The sequence below is a fragment of the Lupinus angustifolius genome, chromosome LG20, assembly GCF_001865875.1.
Source record: "Lupinus angustifolius cultivar Tanjil chromosome LG20, LupAngTanjil_v1.0, whole genome shotgun sequence".
In the NCBI taxonomy this organism is placed as follows: domain Eukaryota; kingdom Viridiplantae; phylum Streptophyta; class Magnoliopsida; order Fabales; family Fabaceae; genus Lupinus; species Lupinus angustifolius.
Window position 1 is genome coordinate 2,084,652 of NC_032028.1, and position 20,298 is coordinate 2,104,949.

Sequence of the window (20,298 nt, forward strand, 5' to 3'; positions counted from 1 at the left end):
AATTAAATCCAACATGTTTTTCCATCAGATGTGTTTGGTTTTTTCTCTATAACCAATTAATGTCGGTTTGGTTTTTGGGTTTAGGTTTTACTAGACTAACCCATAAAACTAAAGGAACCAACCAACACTATCAAATATTCTAGTAATGTGTTTCACTCAGTGTTGTTGGAACCGGACCGGACCGGACAGTCCGACCGGTCTGACCGCTGGCCGGACTTGAAAACGGCTCTGGTTTGCCGTCTTAACCGAATGAGAGTTGGACCGCTTTGAACCGGAAAAAATCCGGTCCGACCATGTTAAACCCGGTTAAACCGGATTAACCCGGGAAGTAAACCGGACGGCTCACTTAAAAATAAAAAAAATGGGACAATGTTCTAATATTTTGTTTTACTACGGTCCAAAAAATGATAAAGAGGTATTATTTCAATATAATTATACATAATTATTAATTATATAAAGTTTTACATTTATATATAACTATATATTTATAAATAAAAATTATTAATTATGTACGAAATCACCCGGTCAGACCGGGCGGTTTAACTGTTTAAACCGGTTAAACCTAATACAGGACCTCTGCCGGTTTGACGTCCGGCTCGGGTTTCACAACACTGGTTTCACTTATTAAAAAAACAAAACACAACACTGTAATGTTTTAAAGACCAATGTTGAGTTGAGTGAATTATTTTAGAATACCATTAATTATTTTATTTTCTATTTTTTATAATATTTTCATATACACATTAATCTGACTCAACCCAACTAATTTTACTTTTTGGTTCTGATTCTTTTTATGAATACCTAATCAAACCAAGTCATGTGTAGCCATAGTAGTATCCATATTTTTGGCAATACCTTTTCAATCAAAATAACTGCTTTTATTTGAACTTAATTTATAATTAAATAAGTTTTAATCTCTCACATTTTAACCTTTTATTCTATATTTTCTGCTGTAACGATCTTCATTCATTGTGTTATTTAGCTTAGAAAAGAAAAATAATAATAAAATTACATTACCCCTTAACTCTCCCAAAAATAAAAAATTGTTCTTTTCAACAAAAACAAAATCTTTATCTCTTGTCCTAACATCAAAGCGTGTTTCCAAAAAATAGAAACCACAATGGTGAGTGATATGTTTCAGAAAAAGAAAGTGGATTTGTTTGTGTTTGTTAATTGTGGCACGGTGTGAAGAGTAGAGGTTGTCGTTTAAGGTTGAATTTACTAATTTAAGGATAATGTAAGATGAGGAAAATGTGCCTAAAATGGTGGTTAGTGGCAGGTCAAAGTCAAAACCCCTCACAGCATGCAATTAAAATTTAGTAAACCAAAACTGCCAAAAATTTCAAACCGTGTCATTTTATTTTTCTTCAGTAATTCCCTTTTTTATGGGTTCATGCAACAAGTTACAATTCAAGGAGGAGTAAGGAATGGGAAATTAGAGAAAGAGAAAATCATACCAATTCTTTAATAGCCTTGTCATTTTTCATAACTACAAATCAAAGGTTTCATTTTTCTGTCACCTTTCTATCAAATTGTCCAAAGCTTAATCATCAAGGTGATATAATGTTAAAGGGTCTCTTCTTCTGTTCATAGGTGATTTTTTAATGCATCAGGAGTCATCAAAATACAATTTTTCTTGCAATATCTAAGGTACTATGAAAATTCTGCCAACTTTAGTCACATTTTTTATGTGTCCTGTTAATTTCTTGTGATCTCAACAATAGTCACATTCACATATTTATTGGGTTAGAGTCTTATGTGTGCCATTTGAAGAGCTGTTTATGTTTTTCTATTTAACCCTTTATTATTGTTTATACCACTCTTATTGTTCATTGTTCAATTGCAGATAATAATTGATGAAACTCATATCTATTTATGGAGTCTCTGTATTGACACTTTTTTAAATGCTTTATATGGACTCTTATGTGAAATCATTGTGCAGGTTTTGGACATTGCACCTAAGTGTAAAACACTCTTTGCTGGTTTCCACTTTTACATGGTGTCATTATTTGTAATTAGGCACTTGATTTCTGGAGTTTGTAACTTTGGTTCTAGTTCAGTTATATAGATGGTGTGGACAAGAAGCTAGGCCTTTTCATAATATCATTGACTTTAATTTGATGGATATTTTATTTCTTAGTTATGTTGGTAAGACTATGTAAGGGATGTTATCAGCTATATTAAGGCGAATTATGTCACCCTGTTGGAGTCCATTTGATGCGGGTGAAAGTTCAAGTAGAAATGTAGAATCTAGTGGTCGCTTTGTTGGTTTATTGTGGCATAAAGATTCGGGAAGACACCTGAATGGTGAATTCTCAATGGCAGTAGTTCAAGCAAACAATTTGTTGGAGGATCATAGCCAACTCGAATCAGGCCCCCTGTGCTCCGTTGCAGCAAGTCCTCAGGGAACTTATGTCGGTATATACGATGGGCATGGAGGTCCAGAAGCTGCCCGGTTTGTCAATGACCACCTATTTAAAAATATAAAGAGTAAGTTGTTCTTCATTCTGGTAAGGTCAATTTGGTATGGGATGAAAAGTTCATGAATCGGTTTAATCTTTAAAACTATATTCGAACAGGTGTATTAGCTGGAATAAGATCTTCTAACTCGGAAAACATCTAACACAAAATCCCATTTCTTATGGATCGTAAGAGCACCAAAAGAAGTTAGAAAACGAAAGAGGATTTTGTGTTAGTTGTTTTCTTCATTCATTATAACTTGTATAGCTGGTCGATATTGCTAGCTTAATGACTGTTGTTAATGCAGAATTTACTTCAGAAAATCAAGGAATGTCAGCTGATGTTATCACTAAAGCATTCTTGGCAACAGAAGAAGAGTTCCTCTCTATAGTAAAGAAGCAGTGGGTACATAAGCCACAAATAGCATCAGTTGGAGCTTGCGTTCTGGTAGGCGTAATATGTAGCGGGCATCTCTATATTGCGAACGCAGGAGACTCTCGAGCAGTGTTAGGTAGACGGGATTTTGCCACAAAAGAGATTAAAGCTGTTCAGTTATCCTATGAGCACAATGCTAGCTTTGAATCTGTCCGAGATGAGTTACGCTCATTACACCCTGATGATCCGCATATTGTAGTTATGAAGCACAAGGTCTGGCGTGTGAAGGGACTGATCCAGGTGAATTTTTTATTGCTTTGTCTTAAGTTTCATTTTTTTTTCTTCACATAATTTACACACATATGTTACAGTACATATGTGTTAATGTCCTTTGAAAATTATAGTTCCTTTCTGAACTCTTGCAGCCTTCTCCTGCAATGTTTCTTTATTGCGGTTCCAATTGTATAATGCATCTAGATACAAATCCGCATTCCCTAGATTCTTAGTGATTATGATAGCTTACTTTGATCTTAGATATTCTCCTAGGAATCAATTCTTAAATATCAAGAACCAGGCTCAAATTTGAGGAGTATCAGGCCAAACTGTAAATCACTAAGCCACTAATAATGTGAATAATTACTTGGGAATATTTTGTAGTTCGAAGGAATGTACCAATTGTTGTGGTTCTAGAGTTCTTGTTGGTGTAGTTTCTTTTCCTGTTAATAACGCTTCCTTTGTAAACGGCCTGAAATAAGTTGAAAGCAAATCTAGTTTTACATGTATTTGCTACCAGGAAACTTTTGTAGGCACTAGCTAGTGTGATTTACATGTAATTCTTAATATTATTTATGTGCTTCTTTGTAATAATTAAAATTTAAAAGGGAATTGAATGGCCTCACCAGCATGATGAAACTAAAGAGTTGCACTGACCCAATTGTTTATGTATACTGTAGGTTTCAAGATCAATTGGTGATGCATATCTAAAGAAGGCAGAGTTTAACAAAGCACCACTTTTGCCAAAATTTAGACTCTCACAATCCTTTGAGCAACCAATCCTTAAAGCCGAACCAACAATACTCGAACAGAAACTTCACCCCGAAGACCAGTTTCTTATATTTGCATCAGATGGGTTATGGGAGCACATTACAAATGAAAAAGCAGTTGACATTGTGCACAACAGTCCTCGTAATGTATGATTCTAACTTACTTGAGTTTCTTTTGTATTTCTGTTAGCTCTATAATGTCACTTTTGCCTATAACAAAAGCCTTTTCTAATATGTAAGGGAGCACATACGAGACTAGCTTATGCCCTTCCAATAAGCTTTTTTTTAGCTTATTTCAATAAGTTTATCAGAGAAGCTTTCGTGAAAATAATCTCTTTTTAGATTATATACTTTATTTATTACATTGTGTTTAATTAAATTGTTTATCCAAACGCGGCCTCAAGTCATTGGACGAAGTCTGAAACCTGCTTAAGCACATGATTTTCTGATGCTGTGATTGCAGGGAGTCGCAAAGAAACTTATCAAAACTGCACTTTGTGAAGCTGCAAAGAAGAGAGAAATGAGATACTCAGACTTGAAAAAGATTGATAGAGGGGTGAGAAGACATTTCCATGATGACATCACAGTTATAGTCTTGTTTCTCAATTCGCATATAATCAGTCGTTCTATTTTACGAGGGCCTATTGTTTCGATCAAAGGGGCGGGAGGTGGTGGTGTCGGTAGTGGTATTGTAGCCTAGTTCAAGAGTATTTGCACATGTAAATGAGTATATATTACTTGAACCCGCCATCTATTAAAGTTGCCTGCAAAAGGTAAATTTTCCTATCACTCCTTGTCCCTTTCCTGGGATTATAGATTCAAGAAAGATTTTCTCCTCTCCTACATTTCTTTTTCCTTCCATCAAGTTTTATATGTACCATGATTGGTTCTCTCCTCTATTATTATATTGGTAAAAGATGTTACAGTTCAAGTAGGCCTAAGATAGGCGATACTTTTATCTTTTATTTTGAAGTTTTGAGAAACTTGTATATGTGGCCGATTGTCGTTATGACGTAAAGGGAATGACATTTGAGTCTTCATTTTGTTATGAAAGATATTATTTGATATGGCTTTTCAAGGAGCATCCCTGAGTGAGTCTATAGTAGTAGTTGAAAGCGGCCTTCTTCGTGCAGTGCAAAGACACTCGAATGCTTAAGTAATGGTATGCGGGGGTCTTCCCTATGATTGTAGTGTAAGGGATGGCTTTTCGACCTTTCAGTATTGAGCTGCTCATGTTAAACCCAAACCATATTTCTAGGCCAAAACCATATGCCCCAGTTCGATGCTCCAATTATGGTTGTGGTGGTTAAAGGTAACCTTCGCCATGCACAACGACTCTCCCGAGGAAAAGGGATTGATATGTGTAAAGGTACTTCGATTCTCAAGTCAAAAAATAGCGTTTAAAATGATAATGATAAAGTTAGCATATCACATGTCTTTGCCCCTTATAGTATAAGGGGTTATCTTTGGATCTTTAATGGTATTTCAGGTGCAAATCAAGATCAAATATTAAATTTTGAATAAGACTTGAACTAATATTCAAATCACCTTATCAGAAGCTTGATAATATAAGATGGGATACTTACAAACAAGAAATATGTCGGGGGGAATTGAAGAATGAACATGGTGACATGGATAACATTGTTTCAAAAAAACATTTGAGTGCAGAACTAGAAAACTACCCAATTAATTAACTCACGTTGAAAATGACAAACATATACGTCAAAATGAAGGAATGTTTTAACATTTAACCGGTTAAAATCATGTTTTTCTTAGAACAAGATCCCTTCGAATTGTGGAGTAATTTAGTGCAATAAGAAAATGCATAAAGACTCCTGAACTGTATGTAGGTACAGATAGGGTTGTAACTGCAGCATGTAACAACTGAGTTATTGTTGAATTTCTCTTTTTTCTTTCTTTCTTTTATGGTTTATTCTTCATCTAAATCTTTTTTTCTTTTTACTGTTCCAACGAGTTATAATAACAAGGTTTCAACTAACAGTTGGCTTAAGCTATAATAACAAACTACTAATAATAAATAAGGATATGTTGTTCTAAATCATGTTATGGACTAATGATATTAAAGTAAAGAAGGAAAAATAATAAATATTTAATTTTTTTCAATAGACATATATTTTTATTGGTCTGTGATATGATTTATTACATAATTTTGGACAACAGTTCATTGTTGGCTAATAATATGCAATAGTGGATTACAACCTCAAAAGAACGTGTTGGAATTATAAAGTAGCTAATTTAAGGCAAATGGATTCTCTGCTACCAAATATTATTAATTTTTATCCCTCACTTTTTGTTTCACACCTACCAATCCAGTATTATTTCCCATTCTACTACTTCGTTGGCAGAAATTCAATCCAGAGTACAACATTTGCTCTTGGACATAAGAGAAAAACGATTAAAACTTTTGCACTCAATATTTGATCTTAATTTCTAGAGGATAAACTTTGGTCCAGTGGTAAAATTGCTGTTTACTGAATAAGAGTTCATGAATTCAAATCCTAATAATTGTCTCTCTGCAAAATTAGGCTACATAGATCTATACTCTCCTTACTCTAATATTGTAATTTTTTCTTTGAATCATACTTTGTGCATATGCCAAGGTATGAACATTCACTTTGGATTCAGTGTTCAACATCCCCCATACGAGCCAAGAATGTCGAGATTGAGAATGAAATCAGCATGCAACATACAATAAATTTGACCAAACATTCTAGCAGATGCAACATAACACAGTGAATCAATGTTGTAAACATGTGAATATGACTGTGAACTGTAACTCAATCTTGAACCATCATTTTATGTAACTGGATTACCGAGGCAGAGCCAAGCAAATTGTTTGCTCATATGGAATAATAGTTAATAGTTAAATACACCGAATACCAGTGTTATAAAAAATTACGGATTCTAAATCACATTAAAAACTCTATTTTCTGATTACACCGTAGCTGCAATACAGCAAGTAAAATGGAAGTGGACATAAATCATGTGTAAGGAATGAAATTTAAAATATAGTTAAATATTTCATCACCGAAACATGTAAAATTAACTTCGCTGGATAATTGTAAAATTAATTTCGCTGGTACAATAAGTACTATTGTGAATTCTCTCTGGTCACAAAATTTTATGGATTCTAAATGGTAGTTAGGACCCAGAATGAATCCACTGCTATAACATTTAACCATGGCTATTGACCTTTCTTCTTTATGCCATCCCCATGGTGATAATGACAAAAAAATGTGCAGGTAATTTTAAGGGGCAGAAGAAAATAGCAATGGGAATGTGTGGAGGAGTTAAACTGTTTAAGCAATATTAGCTGACAACTGAACCCACAAAAGCATCAAGCAATGCTACTTCCGCATCACCTTCCATATTTTCCTCATATAGACAACCAACGACCATATGGCAAGCCCTGCTGACGTATAAAGCAAACCAACACCGGAGCCTACAACAATGGCAGCTCCTCCATGACTGGAAAAAATAAACAGAAGGGACAAAAAGAAAACCGCAATCAGTCAAGGACGGAGCTTCTTTTTTTTAAAGGAATAAGATGAATGGTTAACATATAAATTACTTTACAAGGACATGAACTAAAAATTCATAAATGAACTTTTATACATGAATAAGATTTAAGCATTACATATCTAAATAAACTCATTCAGAAATGAATTTTTCATATTACTTATCATTCCATAACAAATATAGTTGATTTATCACATTAGAATATTCTCAAAATGCGAAGAAAACAAATACCTCCAATCCCGGGTAGCAAGGAGGATGGTTAATGCTGTCATCTGTGCTGCAGTTTTCCACTTCCCCAAGTTATTTACAGCAACAGCCTAGCATTTAAAGTTTAGTGATATAAGCTCAAAACTTTGTAGATATACCAGGCATTTGATTCAATTTTAAAGGAGATAAAACAAACCTCTAAAATCTTACTGTCTTGGGAAGCAGCCCATTCCCTGACTGCAGACATGGTTATCTACTTTGCCAGTTACAAGAGAAAACTGTAAGACATCTGATTTCAATACTAATTCAAAGCCAGTAAATCAACACAGTATGATGCCTTGAAAGAAAAAGGAAAGACAGTTGAAACATAAATTTGAATCTCAGTTGAACATATGATAAGCATTTGTGGTTTTTGGCTAACTATACATAATCAACAAAATGATGTATCTGTACCAACCAGGGCAACAAATATAATAAGCATTTGTGGTTTTTAGCTAATGATACATAATCAACAAAATGATGGACATAATTCAACATCAAAATGATGGACATAATTCAACATTACTGGTTCCATCCTTGATAGGTACAGTTATAATGAGTTGTGAAATGTGTGTGCAGCAACTACAGGAGATTACTAATTTGAATTCCCCTATCCCACACACATGGTCACAATAATCATCTATAATACATTGGAATTGCCCGGTTTTCAGGAAAACTGACTATCTAAAGTAACCTTTAATTTAGTACAGTATATAAGGTACAAAATATGGCCATTAACATAGCTTACACACAGACAGGATAGGCTAGAATGGGATGTCCTGTTCTCCTCAGTTTCACCCTTTTTAGTGGAACCAAAATATTTTACATTTTAATCTTATGTCCTGTGTTGCACTATCTATAAAATACACTAAACATGCAAGATACTCATGTGATATGTTCTATCCTCTTTTGACATGTCTATCAAATGCTACCTAATAATTCTGATTCCATGACAGTTGCAACAAATTTCAGACTTTGATGCCTTGCTGGGTTTACTGTGAAACATGAAGCCGATTCCCTTGCTAGGTTTTGTGAACAGAAGCTTTTAAAGTAACACATGACTTACAAATTGCAGATGCAAATCATTAAGTAAGCATTACCTCTCTACCAATTATGGCGATTGCAGGTACGGTGAGTAGCCATGGAGCTTCTCCAAACACAGCAACATCCAAAGGTCTAGTACATAATAAAACCAATGTAGTAGCAACCATAAGCTGCATACAGTAAAAAAAAAAAAAAGTTCACATTCACATAAATAACTAATTAGTTGCTTCATGTTTCTGAAAGAATCACGTATGCACCAAGTGCTTAAGATTATTAATAAAGAAAAGGTTAAGGCGAAATACCTTGTCAGCCACTGGGTCTAAAAATGCACCAAATGATGATTTTAACTTCATCTGCATTCCAAAATGTTATAAAAAGAAAATTAACGCAATATTAAAGTTGAACAAATCACAAATTAAAAATCCTTGAAAACACAGGCTTAGTTTGGATCTTGAGAAATAGAGTGAATGAATGAGTACCTTGCGAGCAATATAGCCATCAAGCCAATCGGTAATAGCAGCGGCAATGAAAATAGTTGTAGCCACCGAACCATCAACATAGAATGCTACATACAAAACATTATAACAACTTAGATTAGAAAGAAGAGAACGCAATTCAAAATAGATTTTACTCTAATTGCACCGTTCATTTCCTCTCTTACGATGTCATTGTGAACAAATTACGTATTATCAAATTCAAAATCAAACACGTGATAAGAAATAACGAAATGAGAAAGGTTGCGAATCGTACCAGTAATAAGGAGAGGAATAGCAGCGACACGAGTAAGGGTTAAGATTGTAGGCAAGGTAAGAAAATTGGAAGGTTCATTCTCATTCTCATTCTCATTCTCGTTAGTGTTAGCCCTAGCCATTGAAGATGGTTTATCGGAGGAGGAGGAAGAAGAAGAAGAAGGAGGAGAAGAAGAAAATAAAGAAAGGGGTTTATGAAATGGGAAGCGTATGATATAATTATTATTAATAATAATTGGAGATAGGGGAAGGGTGTGGGCGCAGGGTATTATCCTGCGCCCGGGTTGGTGTATGGTTGTTGTTGTGTTGGGGGTCCATAAGAAGGGTTTGGTTTTAGATTTTATGGCTGTGCGGACGTAGATTGAGGTGCTTGCGGTGAGTTTCAGGGCTGACATGATAGTTAACTATACTTTCGGATGCTTTTCTCCGATAACGGGATTTCCAACTCAGACCGTGGACACAGAATTAAGCAACCTTCTGGGTTCAGTTCCTTTGCGTAGGGAATCGAATTTTTCTCACATTTTACAAATATATTTTTAGAATAAACTATTTTGATATAATTTATCGACTTAAATTCACTCTAATATATGTCTTCTTTTCATAATATATTCTAAAATATAAATTTCTACAAATAATGAAATTAAGACCTGTGTTAATCGGAATTATGATTTAAAAGTTTCATTTTTTCCTTCTAATTTTTTTGCTTAGGAAAATATATTTGTCAGATAATTTTTTCAGCTCACAAAATAAGTGTAAGACTAATTTTTGGACGGCTAATGATAATTATAGATAGATATCTTTTTGAACAACGTTAGAATTCAAGCACCTAAACTCATTTTTGTAAATAAAATTACATCAATTACATATTTTCAGTATGATAAGTTAATGAGTTAAAATATATCATTTTGTTGTATACACAAAGTGATTTTCTTTTAAAGAAAATAGTAATTGGATTTATAGAAAAATGTATGCATATAAGTTTGTTACACTTAGTACATTATCTACCATTTTTGTTTAATCAATAATAATTCTTCAAAAAAAGTAATCAAAATAAATAGTGAATAATGTATTAATTGTTTATAAATTTTCCCACTCACAATGAATAAATGTTACAGTTTTAGATTTACGGTCATGATCAAAAAGGAGTTTAGTTTTACTCATATTGTCTACTTAAGAGTTGATTAAGTAGATGCCTATAAATTGTTAATTTACGACATGATTGGCCTAATTTGATAAACTTGTTGGTAAATAACTTTTATACATTCTTTGGTTGAGGAAAAAAATAAAAAGAGAGAAAATAAGAAAAAAGAGTAAAAGAATAGGTAAAATGATGAGAAATAAAGTAAATTTTAATAGTTGATTAGTATAAGAGAAAGAGAAGTAATATTTTTTGTATAGACTATAATACCTTTACCATATCAATTTTAACACTAAATTATAATTTAAAAATAATTTTATCATTAAAATTAATAAATGCATAATTTTAAAATTATTTTGAAATTTAATTAAAACAATAGCTACATATTAAATACCAATTTTTAGAAACATATCCAAGATTAATTGTTTTTTCAATTTGGATATGTTATTATAACTTTTTGGAGTTAAGGATAAAACTCTTATTTTTTTAATTCAAACTCTCCTTTCTCTCAAGAAAATTATGGTGGGACCCACCATAACTTCCTCTCGCTTCCCTCTTTTTTCTTCAACCAAATAAGAGAGAAATAAAAACTATCTCCTTATTTTCTCCTCTCATCTTCTTTCCACTTAAAATCATTCTAACCAAATGAATACTTAATTACACAATTGGCATTTTTAGAATATTGAATCATCTCGTACATTTGAACAATATATTTATATTTATCCATATATTTGTACTATATACTTGGGTAAAATATGGTGTAATTGTCATAATCAATTAATTTTCAATTCTCTATATTGTTCTTAATATTTTGTAATCTCTACAAAATAAAAACATATAATCTTAAATAAATATCATTAACATAATAATCACTCATCTCACGATAAATTGAACATTATAATAAATATTAAAAATTATAATATAAAATACACTCAATATAATATAAATTCTATAAAATGAGATATATAAAAATTAAATACTTAAGAAAAATATATACTACCATATAACAAGAATACGAGTTTGTAGACACAAAATGTATCTTGACATACTAGTACATATATGATGATAATCAAAATTATTAACTATCAAAATAAAATAATTTACCTGATAAAAACACTTGTAATTACTCTCAGTCTCCCACCACCAATTATTATCCTAATCTATTCAATTTCCATTAACAACAAGACATAATATGTAAAATAATGAGGATAAAAAATAAAAAATTGTTAGCCATTCCTGATTTGTGAAAACAACTCACTCATGATGGAAAAATGAAAAACCACAATTAAAGTGAGGGAAAATATATTTTATTTATTTGAATTCTCCTTTTCTATATTAAAGTAAAACATTCAATAACAATTTTTTCTTACAAAATTTCAAAATAGACATTTCTTTACAATGGAAAATAATCAAAAAAATAAATTAGTTATGAAAAAAGGTAACACGTATGATTCATTGAAAACTTCACCAAATAAAAAAAAACACCAAAGTTAAATAGGTAAAATATATGGTGAAGTTCATAATTAATTAGACTAGAAAAAGACCATGCTATTGGGTGGGAAAGAAGGTCTATTTTTCCTCATTTGGTGGGAAAGAAAACAAATGAAGGAAAGGAAAAAGTGGAATGAGACCCACTAATTTTTTCACTTAATTTTTCAATTCATTAATTTGCTTTTTTCCTTTTTTTTTCATTTTTTAATAACTTTCCTTTTTTAACTTTCTTCCATCACTTTTCTTCTTAAATCAAACATAGTGTAAATTAAATTACAAATTTATTAAAATAGATAATTTATTTCTTATACAAAATTACAACTTTAATACTCAATTGAAGAAAACAAATAGGGATGACAATGAAGCGAAGTTAGCGCATGTACAATTTTCCTAAAAAATCGAATATAATAATATTTTTGCAGTACCTATTATAATTTTTTTGTAGGTACTCATGAGTCAAATATTTTTGTCATTCTTAAAAAATCGAATATAATAATACATTGAGAATCATGCTTTTGTGTTTCTATTCATACCATTTTCATTATTAATTTTAAGTATATTTTTTCCTCTCGCTTTCTTTCCATTTTTTATCACACCATATAATTAAAAAATTCACTATATTTTTTAATCATTTTTTCTTCTTAACTTTTCTTTCATCAAGGGCGACAAAAATATATTGCCTTAAATATTTTTTCATATGACATTTTATATCAATATAATAAAACAAAAATAATAATCATAATAAAAAAAATAATTAACACAATATGTTTTTGTTCTAAATAAGATACATACATAATAGGAAAAAATAGCTCATTGCGGGAAAAAAAAACAACCTTTTGAGCTGTTAATGAGTGAAGAAGTGACGCAAGCACATGTAACAATAACGTGACGCCATTTTCGGTCTAAAAAGGGCGTAGTTTGCATGCGCCATTTCTCTCTCCCTTGCAAAAAACAGAAAAGCAACTACAAACTCTTGAAATTTGAGTTCAGAGAAAATCAAGGAGAGCGAAGCTGGAGAATAATACGATCTTCTATTCTTCTCAACCACAAATGAAGGCTACTAATCCTCTCATCACATTCGAACAAAAGAGGTATTAAATTCCATGCATCTCACATTCCTTTGGTTACTATTGTGTTTCGGTTCCTCGTTCTCTTTCACTTTCGCGATTTGCTACATTAGTCAATTTCAAAATCCGTCTTCGATTTCGTTTTTTAGTTTATTTATTTACATTGCAGTTTACTGAGACCATTTCGTTTTAGTTTTATCAAATAATCAAGTTATTACTGAGTTTTCAAGACCGGTCCAGGTGAATAGTGCCAAATGCGTTGGTCTATGGTGTTGCGCAGAGGCAATGACTATGCCAAGCGCTGTGGACTCATGACTGGTACAATGAGTTTGATTTTTGCTTAAAATCGCTGTTTAATGACTTAATTGTTGTTGATGTTAATTTAATTATCATGTTTTTGGTTATGGTTTTGCCTGTGAGTATCTTCTTCTGTTTATTGTTAGATTTTATGATTTTTATCGGTTCATAATTTGAATTTTGGAAATTAATGAGTATTTTTTTTATATACACAGGGACGCATATGGATTTACTGTGCAACCTCAGCACTTGCAAAGATACCTTGCGTATGCTAAAATATATAAGGTCTTGTTGTGCTTTTGATTTATAATTACAGCAGCACTGCCAATAATGTGAAGGAAATTTCACTTTATATATAAAATTGAAATTCGAAAAAGTTACAGGGATAGGTTTAGATATCAGCTTTATTACATGTTTGTGCAAATTGTAATCTATTCTTGATTCTTCAAGCTAAAACCATATAATTGGATGAATTGCTATTCAGTTTCTGGAAATAATAGTTTGAAGAAATTGTTGTTATAATTGTAGCACTTCTTCATTGCAATTTCAGGAGGAAGAAGAGGAAAGGTCAGATCGATGGATCTCATTTCTGGAAAGGCATGCAGAGTCTTCTGAATTGGCCACAGACAGATTAGGTGTTGAGGAATATGAGACAGTTTTGAGGGCTAAAGCCTCAGAGCAAGAAGCTGATGTTGGCCCGGAGAAGGTTGTTGACGGAGATGAATTAAGCAACCAGAAGCCTGGTTCTGATAGTATAGCTGAAAATGATAGTCAGAAAGAGGAAGATAAAGTTCATAGAGTCCAGTTATGGTCAGAGATAAGACCATCTCTTCGTATTATTGAGGATATGATGAACATTCGTGTGAAGAAGATAACCACGTCAATAGAAGATGTTGGGAACAAGAAGAGTGTGTTAAAAGATGAACAGATAGTTGGAGATGGGACAACACTATCTCATACGGATGGTGCAAAATCACAAAAGGGAACGTTTGAGGAAGACTCTGAGGATGAGTTCTATGATGTTGAGAGGTCAGATCCTAGTCCAGATACGCCTATAGTTAATGGCACAAGTGCCCCCGCAAATGGTATTGATACTGACACTGCACCACGAGAGGCCTCATTTCCTTGGAAGGAAGAGTTGGAAGTTCTTGTTCGTGGGGGAGTGCCAATGGCACTTAGAGGAGAGGTAATGTTATATGATTTATATATACATTTAGTGTGAGGTTTATCTATTTTGAGAGTTGCCCTCTTGTTTGTCATTGTGCTTCAGCTTTGGCAAGCTTTTGTGGGTGTAAAAGCAAGGCGCGTGGAGAAGTATTATCAATCTCTGCTATTGTCAGACGATGATTCTGGAAGAATAATGGATCACCAAAGTATGCACTCAAATGATGATAATGGGATAACCTCTACCGATCCTGTATTTCTGCCAGATAAATGGAAAGGACAGATTGAGAAGGTTTTTTGTCTGTGATATTTGACTCTCATCGTTCTTAAATATGTGATATTATTTATCTTTGATATTATTCTATGATGATGATATCTATCATTGAAGACATGTGCATTGTGGCACTTCCAAATTTTCTTGAAGTACCACGAATTTTATTTAATATTTAACATTAGTAATTTTTTAAAGACAATGATGGTATGAAAAAAGGTAATTTAATGAAGTTTTGTGATGGAAGCAAATACAAAAGTTAATAAATTACTAGTTAATGATGTGTAGTTCTCACGGATAGCAAATACACCATTGATCACAAATCTTCAGACGATGCGATTTGAACTATTCTTCTCAAACATCCATATATATTAGTTCATCTCGTACGTGTATGTACGAAAAGAATTTTGTTGTAACCCCTTGTAATTCTAATCTTTTCATCACTGTATCTGCAAAGGAAAAACTCAACTACTGAAGATGTGGATAGAAGAAAGGGAAAAACATTAGCATGCAAAACCTACTAATTTAAACAGCAAATTCAATACATATATGTACAGCATGACATGAACTAAGAATGAACTTAATTTCAAGGGACATGTCATCTTACAGAAGCTCCAAGCTAAACTTGTTTTTCAACTCTACGGGATATCCAAATGGACCACCAATTATTGCTGCATCATCCATTGTAATGTCAAATGTTTTGGAGCCACTTTTCCTGTCAGTTTTTGGACAAACATAAGAAAATTCATTCCAGTTGATATTATCAAAACACAATGTAACAAACACTTTCAAGTGGCTTTCCTTTTGATATCTATAGATAAAGGAACATAAATTTCATTGAAGTATTTAAATGAAGGAGTTTATTTCTTAGTCTGCTCCTATCAAATTCTCCAGTTCGCTCTTTACATCATCATCCGTATTTTGTTATCCTCTCTTCCCAATAGTTTCTAGAATCTCTTCCTAACCTAAATGCTCATTCACAAACTAATGAACGAAAATAATGTTTATTGAACTTGAGTATCTAAAATGGATGAACATATAGAATGCAATTCTTCCTATGCCTTCATTCAGGGCATCATCAAGATAACTTACACAAAACTTCCTGTCATAGAGAACTTGAGCCCAAGCAAGATGTCCACCAAATACTTAATTCGCCCATCTTTTCCAATAATCTGCAACAGCCATTGTACTATACAAGCTGAATATGGGAGGCAGTAACGGTTAAAGTAAATTAAATGTACGGTGAGTGTGATACCTGCTTGCCCATCAGACCATTGGCAGCATTCTCGATCCAACTATCGGTCGTGGTCTGTAGAGGGTGAATTGTTTAAACAAGATGAAGAAAACTTTATGATAGAACTGTTGAAATTTAAATTAACTCTAAACACTTTTGCCAGAACAAAATTAGCTTCAATAGAATCACATCAGGAACAGTCCTTGCTCCTTGTTTCGGTTCCCTAACTTACCTGTGAATTCCATATCATCTGCCACTCTCCCTCTTCTAGTTCTGGATCTTCTTCACCCGTAGTCCGATTTAAGGAAATAAACTCATCTATTGCCTGTTGGAATTGTGGATAAGGAAAACAGTGACAATTGAAATATATTTTTTTCTGAATGAAAAAACTTGAATAAGCATTCTTACCTCTCTAACACCTTTCCCCGAGGAAACAGCTGTCAGTAACCTCTGCCTAGGTTCAGTTTGCTTCTGCAACACAAATGTAGTTCCCTGCACTATAGATATGCTGCTAATAATTCTTAGAAACATGAGATAGGGATGCTTTCATTACTTTCATACATTAGAGGATTAAGTATTTAGCCATGAACAGGAACAAAAGAATAATAAAATGACGTTTCTACTGAAAATGCCTAATCACCTTATTTCCTCTCGAGATACGAAGATTTCCCGAATGCGACAAATAAGTGGTGTCTAACCAACCCTTTGCTTCATCTCCAAGTAGCTTAAACGGGACTGGATATGGAACTTTAAATGGAAGAAACTTAAAAGAAAAGGCAGCTCTGTCAAACCTAAAAAGGATTCTTTTTCCATCTTCAATTGATGCTGCTGCCTGATAAATTAAAAGAAGGAAGACAACAACCTTAAAGTCTTCTTATTCCATCAGGTGGGGTCGGGTACGTAGACCAAACAAACACAAGTAGATTCTTCCAGAAACCAAAATTTCAATATAAATAGAAGAGCATACATAGAACAAAATATATGCCCAACAATATGATATCTATTCTCTATATAAACTTGGCTTAACAAAAATGAGAATTCAAAAACTATGCTAGACCTAAATAAACAAAAGAAAAATCCTCAAATATATCCATATTAACTCTTGACTCTTCTAGACATGCATGATAACTTTTGACTCTTTTGAAGCATGTAGGAAGTAAAGCATTTGTGAAGAAAACTTGTGAACAAAGAAGTTGTTGTCTAGATAAGGAAATGGTGAAAACGAAAAACATCTTGCCTTCACCATTTATTTCACAAAATCTGGAAGATAAAATAAATAAAAAACTAAATAGTGACATTTTTTATAATTATAAGTGAAAATGTATCAACCAAATAATTTTTTGAAGCTTTTGATGGGAAATGGGAGACAGAAAATTGTGCAGTATGAACCCATGTGTTCACGACTTCACACTTTATGTAAACTGCTCCATCAAATCAGATGCCTCTTGGGGACACATAAACCAAACATGGAATCATAAAACAAACCAAACACCATTTTAGATATAATGCAGCAAAACTTATCTAACAATATTTTGATTATCAGGCAAAGCCTCTTATTCTAAAATGGTTTCGTAAGTGTCAGTGTAACTAATGGTTATAAAAAATTAATACCTCCACTTTGAGCTCACCAATGGCATCAGAAAATGACACAATATTGCATACTCGTGGATCATTTGATCGAAGATAAACCTCTTGAAATACACTAAAAAAGTCAACCCCAACAAATGTTCTCTGAAAGAGCAATATAGAATACCAGGTTGTGACATATCATTAAACAACTTATTGGGTGCGTCTCGAACAATTCAGTTATGGAAAATACACAAAATTTTAAACTTCACACCACTGAAAATACACAAACTGTCAAAAAGATCCCTGAAAAAATAATTGTTTAAAATGAGTTATTCATTAACTTTTATTTTTCAGTGGGTTTAAATCACTATCAACTTTGGCAACATTCACCCAAGGAGAAATTGTAACATGATAAAGGGGAATGCTTATAATAAAATTTAAAAGTAATGAGGTTAATTTTTTATGTTTTTTAAAATCAATGGCAAAGACATATCTTGGAGAATACATTTATTTTGATACCCGAACATACAATAATTTCTCTATGCAGAGTGTATCAACAATACGACATGTAAATCAACTTTGGGGGCTTGATAATTCCATGATGATTTGCACCTAGTTTAATAATCTTTTAGGAGCAATTTTCAAAGATCACGTATAATTTAGGCAATGACCAAAATATAAGAACTAAAAAGTCAATAAAAGATTGAAAACAAAGTTTCAATAGGACATCCAGGATAAAAAGCCAACACACAACCTGAATAGGGGATGCTGTTCCTGGTCTTGTAGTGAAAATTAGCTGCCAGCGACCCTCGATTAAATTTGAGTCCGTCTGCAGAAATTAAATAAGGGGCTTTATGATCTGTGGAGACATATCAATGCAATTTGCAGCTACCAGAAGCACAAATCATTATATTGATTAAACAGTGGGCAATAACGAGAAACGATGGTCTGATAAGATCATGAGTATAATTATTTAAATATGACTATTAGCGGTTTCAGAAACTTTCAAAACCTTGACATTACGGTTAATTTCAGGTCAATGTGGCAGAAGGCTGAGCCAGTTATGTGATTTCTCTACAATTCACGAAACCTTAACATATTTGTAGCTATTCCTGGCCCGGATTTAAAACCTTGACAATCAGAATTTGAAGAAAAAAAGTTTTAAGAACAATTATGGCTAAAGAAAAAGGAAATCGGGACAGTAAATGGAAATGGAATAGAAACGAACCGGATTAGGCACACCACCTAAACGTTCGAGGACTTGAACAGCACGCTCAACAGCCTTAAACACAAATAACAAAAAAAAATGAAAGAATGTTTCATTGTGAAACAAAATGAAGAGAATTGAGAGAGAAATACATTGAGCTGTTGAGGAGAAGAAGAACGTCCACGTCCTTGAATACCGAGAAGAGCTTCAATGAGTGAGTTTTCAGATTCTGTGAATGAAATTTGTTCAACTTGAGTTGATCGTAACATGAAACTCTCTTTACGTAGATTTGAGAGCTTAGGAGAAGTAAAACATGGTGATGAGAATTGAAACCCTACATTTGTTGACACAACTTTCAGACCCATTCTATTCTAGGAGAAGCAAGAAAAAAGAGTGAGTGAGCTTGTTTTCTGTTATGTGCCACACAATCCTTGCCGCTAAGATTATATCCCACTAATATTCAGATATTATTATTGCTTATACATCACTCATATTTTCGCAAGTATTTTATACTGTGACCATATATTTAACTATCATTGGATCTACTTTATATGCAAGACACATAAATGGTGATAGAAAATATAATACTAACAGTATATAGATGTGTGAGAGAAAAAGTGTATGAACAAAATCTTTCATGGGGAAATAATTAGTACCGACATATTAATTATTTTGCCAGTTTTTAGATGTTTATATACTATTTTTCAAACGAGATACTTTTTTAATGGTAAATATGTGTTACTATACGTATATTATTTTCAAACGAGTTGAAAAATATTTAAAGCTTAGCAGGCAGGCGTATTTGCAGTGCAAAAGTGGATTGTGAATAATGTATATAGAAAAATGGTGTAACACACTATTCATCTGAAGTTTCCGCAGAAACTGTTGTGTTTATGCTTTCCTCATATCACACATTAAAATTAACTAGTAATAAACTGATAGTTTAAAACATAAATTAATTAATAGAATTAACGAGACTAATACCTTTTTTTTTGGCAAAGTAGGAGGCTAGTATTTAATTCAAAAAATACAGTACAATTATTATTTTTGAAGTTTTATTGCCCCAAAAAAGGTCATTCTTTCCAGTCAAATAAAAGGTTGACTAGGAAAAAGTGTGATGGAGATGAACAAGAATAGTTACCGTGGGTCCAGGGTTTCCCCGTCTGTGTTTATTACATATGTGACAATCATACACAAAAGTAGTACTAATAGAAGTCAGAAAATAATGAAATCAGGAAAATCAGTTCCTTGGCCATACAAGCATCCCTAGAGACCTTGACATGATAAATTGATAATGATGAGTTGCATGGAACTCATCAGAGAGAATCAGATTTAAGCCAGCTACCACATATCTGCCATTCAATTGCATAGGACACAAATTAGCTGACTATCATATTCAAGAA

At 32.8% G+C, this 20,298-nt stretch overlaps 4 protein-coding genes across 7 annotated transcripts; 2 read left to right on the plus strand and 2 right to left on the minus strand.

Moving 5' to 3' along the window:
• LOC109335063 (probable protein phosphatase 2C 38) lies at positions 1,333-4,663 on the plus strand. Of its 2 annotated transcripts, none has more exons than XM_019571113.1 (6): positions 1,333-1,650; positions 1,943-1,962; positions 2,141-2,490; positions 2,768-3,135; positions 3,789-4,025; positions 4,342-4,663. In XM_019571113.1, exons 3-6 carry the CDS (start codon positions 2,166-2,168, stop codon positions 4,576-4,578), a joined length of 1,167 nt encoding a protein of 388 aa, XP_019426658.1. In that variant the 5' UTR covers positions 1,333-1,650; positions 1,943-1,962; positions 2,141-2,165; the 3' UTR covers positions 4,579-4,663. The 2 variants fall into 2 exon arrangements, with proteins under 2 accessions (XP_019426658.1, XP_019426657.1); XM_019571112.1 differs by having other exon boundaries at positions 1,334-1,502; positions 1,594-1,650; positions 1,943-2,490.
• Positions 6,935-9,963, minus strand: LOC109335028 (CDP-diacylglycerol--glycerol-3-phosphate 3-phosphatidyltransferase 2-like). The gene is made up of 7 exons (XM_019571065.1): positions 9,459-9,963; positions 9,188-9,273; positions 9,011-9,061; positions 8,765-8,878; positions 7,822-7,878; positions 7,650-7,735; positions 6,935-7,367 (listed from the first exon to the last, which is right to left on the minus strand). Exons 1-7 carry the CDS (start codon positions 9,850-9,852, stop codon positions 7,247-7,249), a joined length of 909 nt encoding a protein of 302 aa, XP_019426610.1. The 5' UTR covers positions 9,853-9,963; the 3' UTR covers positions 6,935-7,246.
• On the plus strand, positions 13,009-14,921 carry LOC109335393. Its single transcript, XM_019571530.1, has 4 exons — positions 13,009-13,177; positions 13,666-13,735; positions 14,001-14,636; positions 14,721-14,921. The coding sequence occupies exons 1-4, from the start codon at positions 13,137-13,139 to the stop codon at positions 14,919-14,921; spliced, it is 948 nt and encodes a 315-aa protein (XP_019427075.1). The 5' UTR covers positions 13,009-13,136.
• Positions 15,155-19,339, minus strand: LOC109336690 (probable plastid-lipid-associated protein 12, chloroplastic). Of its 3 annotated transcripts, XM_019573442.1 has the most exons (11): positions 19,048-19,339; positions 18,917-18,970; positions 18,443-18,517; positions 17,731-17,850; positions 16,760-16,951; positions 16,528-16,611; positions 16,352-16,444; positions 16,141-16,194; positions 15,978-16,057; positions 15,493-15,600; positions 15,155-15,334 (listed from the first exon to the last, which is right to left on the minus strand). In XM_019573442.1, the coding sequence occupies exons 1-11, from the start codon at positions 19,258-19,260 to the stop codon at positions 15,262-15,264; spliced, it is 1,146 nt and encodes a 381-aa protein (XP_019428987.1). In that variant the 5' UTR covers positions 19,261-19,339; the 3' UTR covers positions 15,155-15,261. The 3 variants fall into 3 exon arrangements, with proteins under 3 accessions (XP_019428987.1, XP_019428988.1, XP_019428989.1); XM_019573443.1 differs by lacking the exon at positions 18,443-18,517; XM_019573444.1 differs by lacking the exon at positions 17,731-17,850 and having other exon boundaries at positions 19,048-19,338.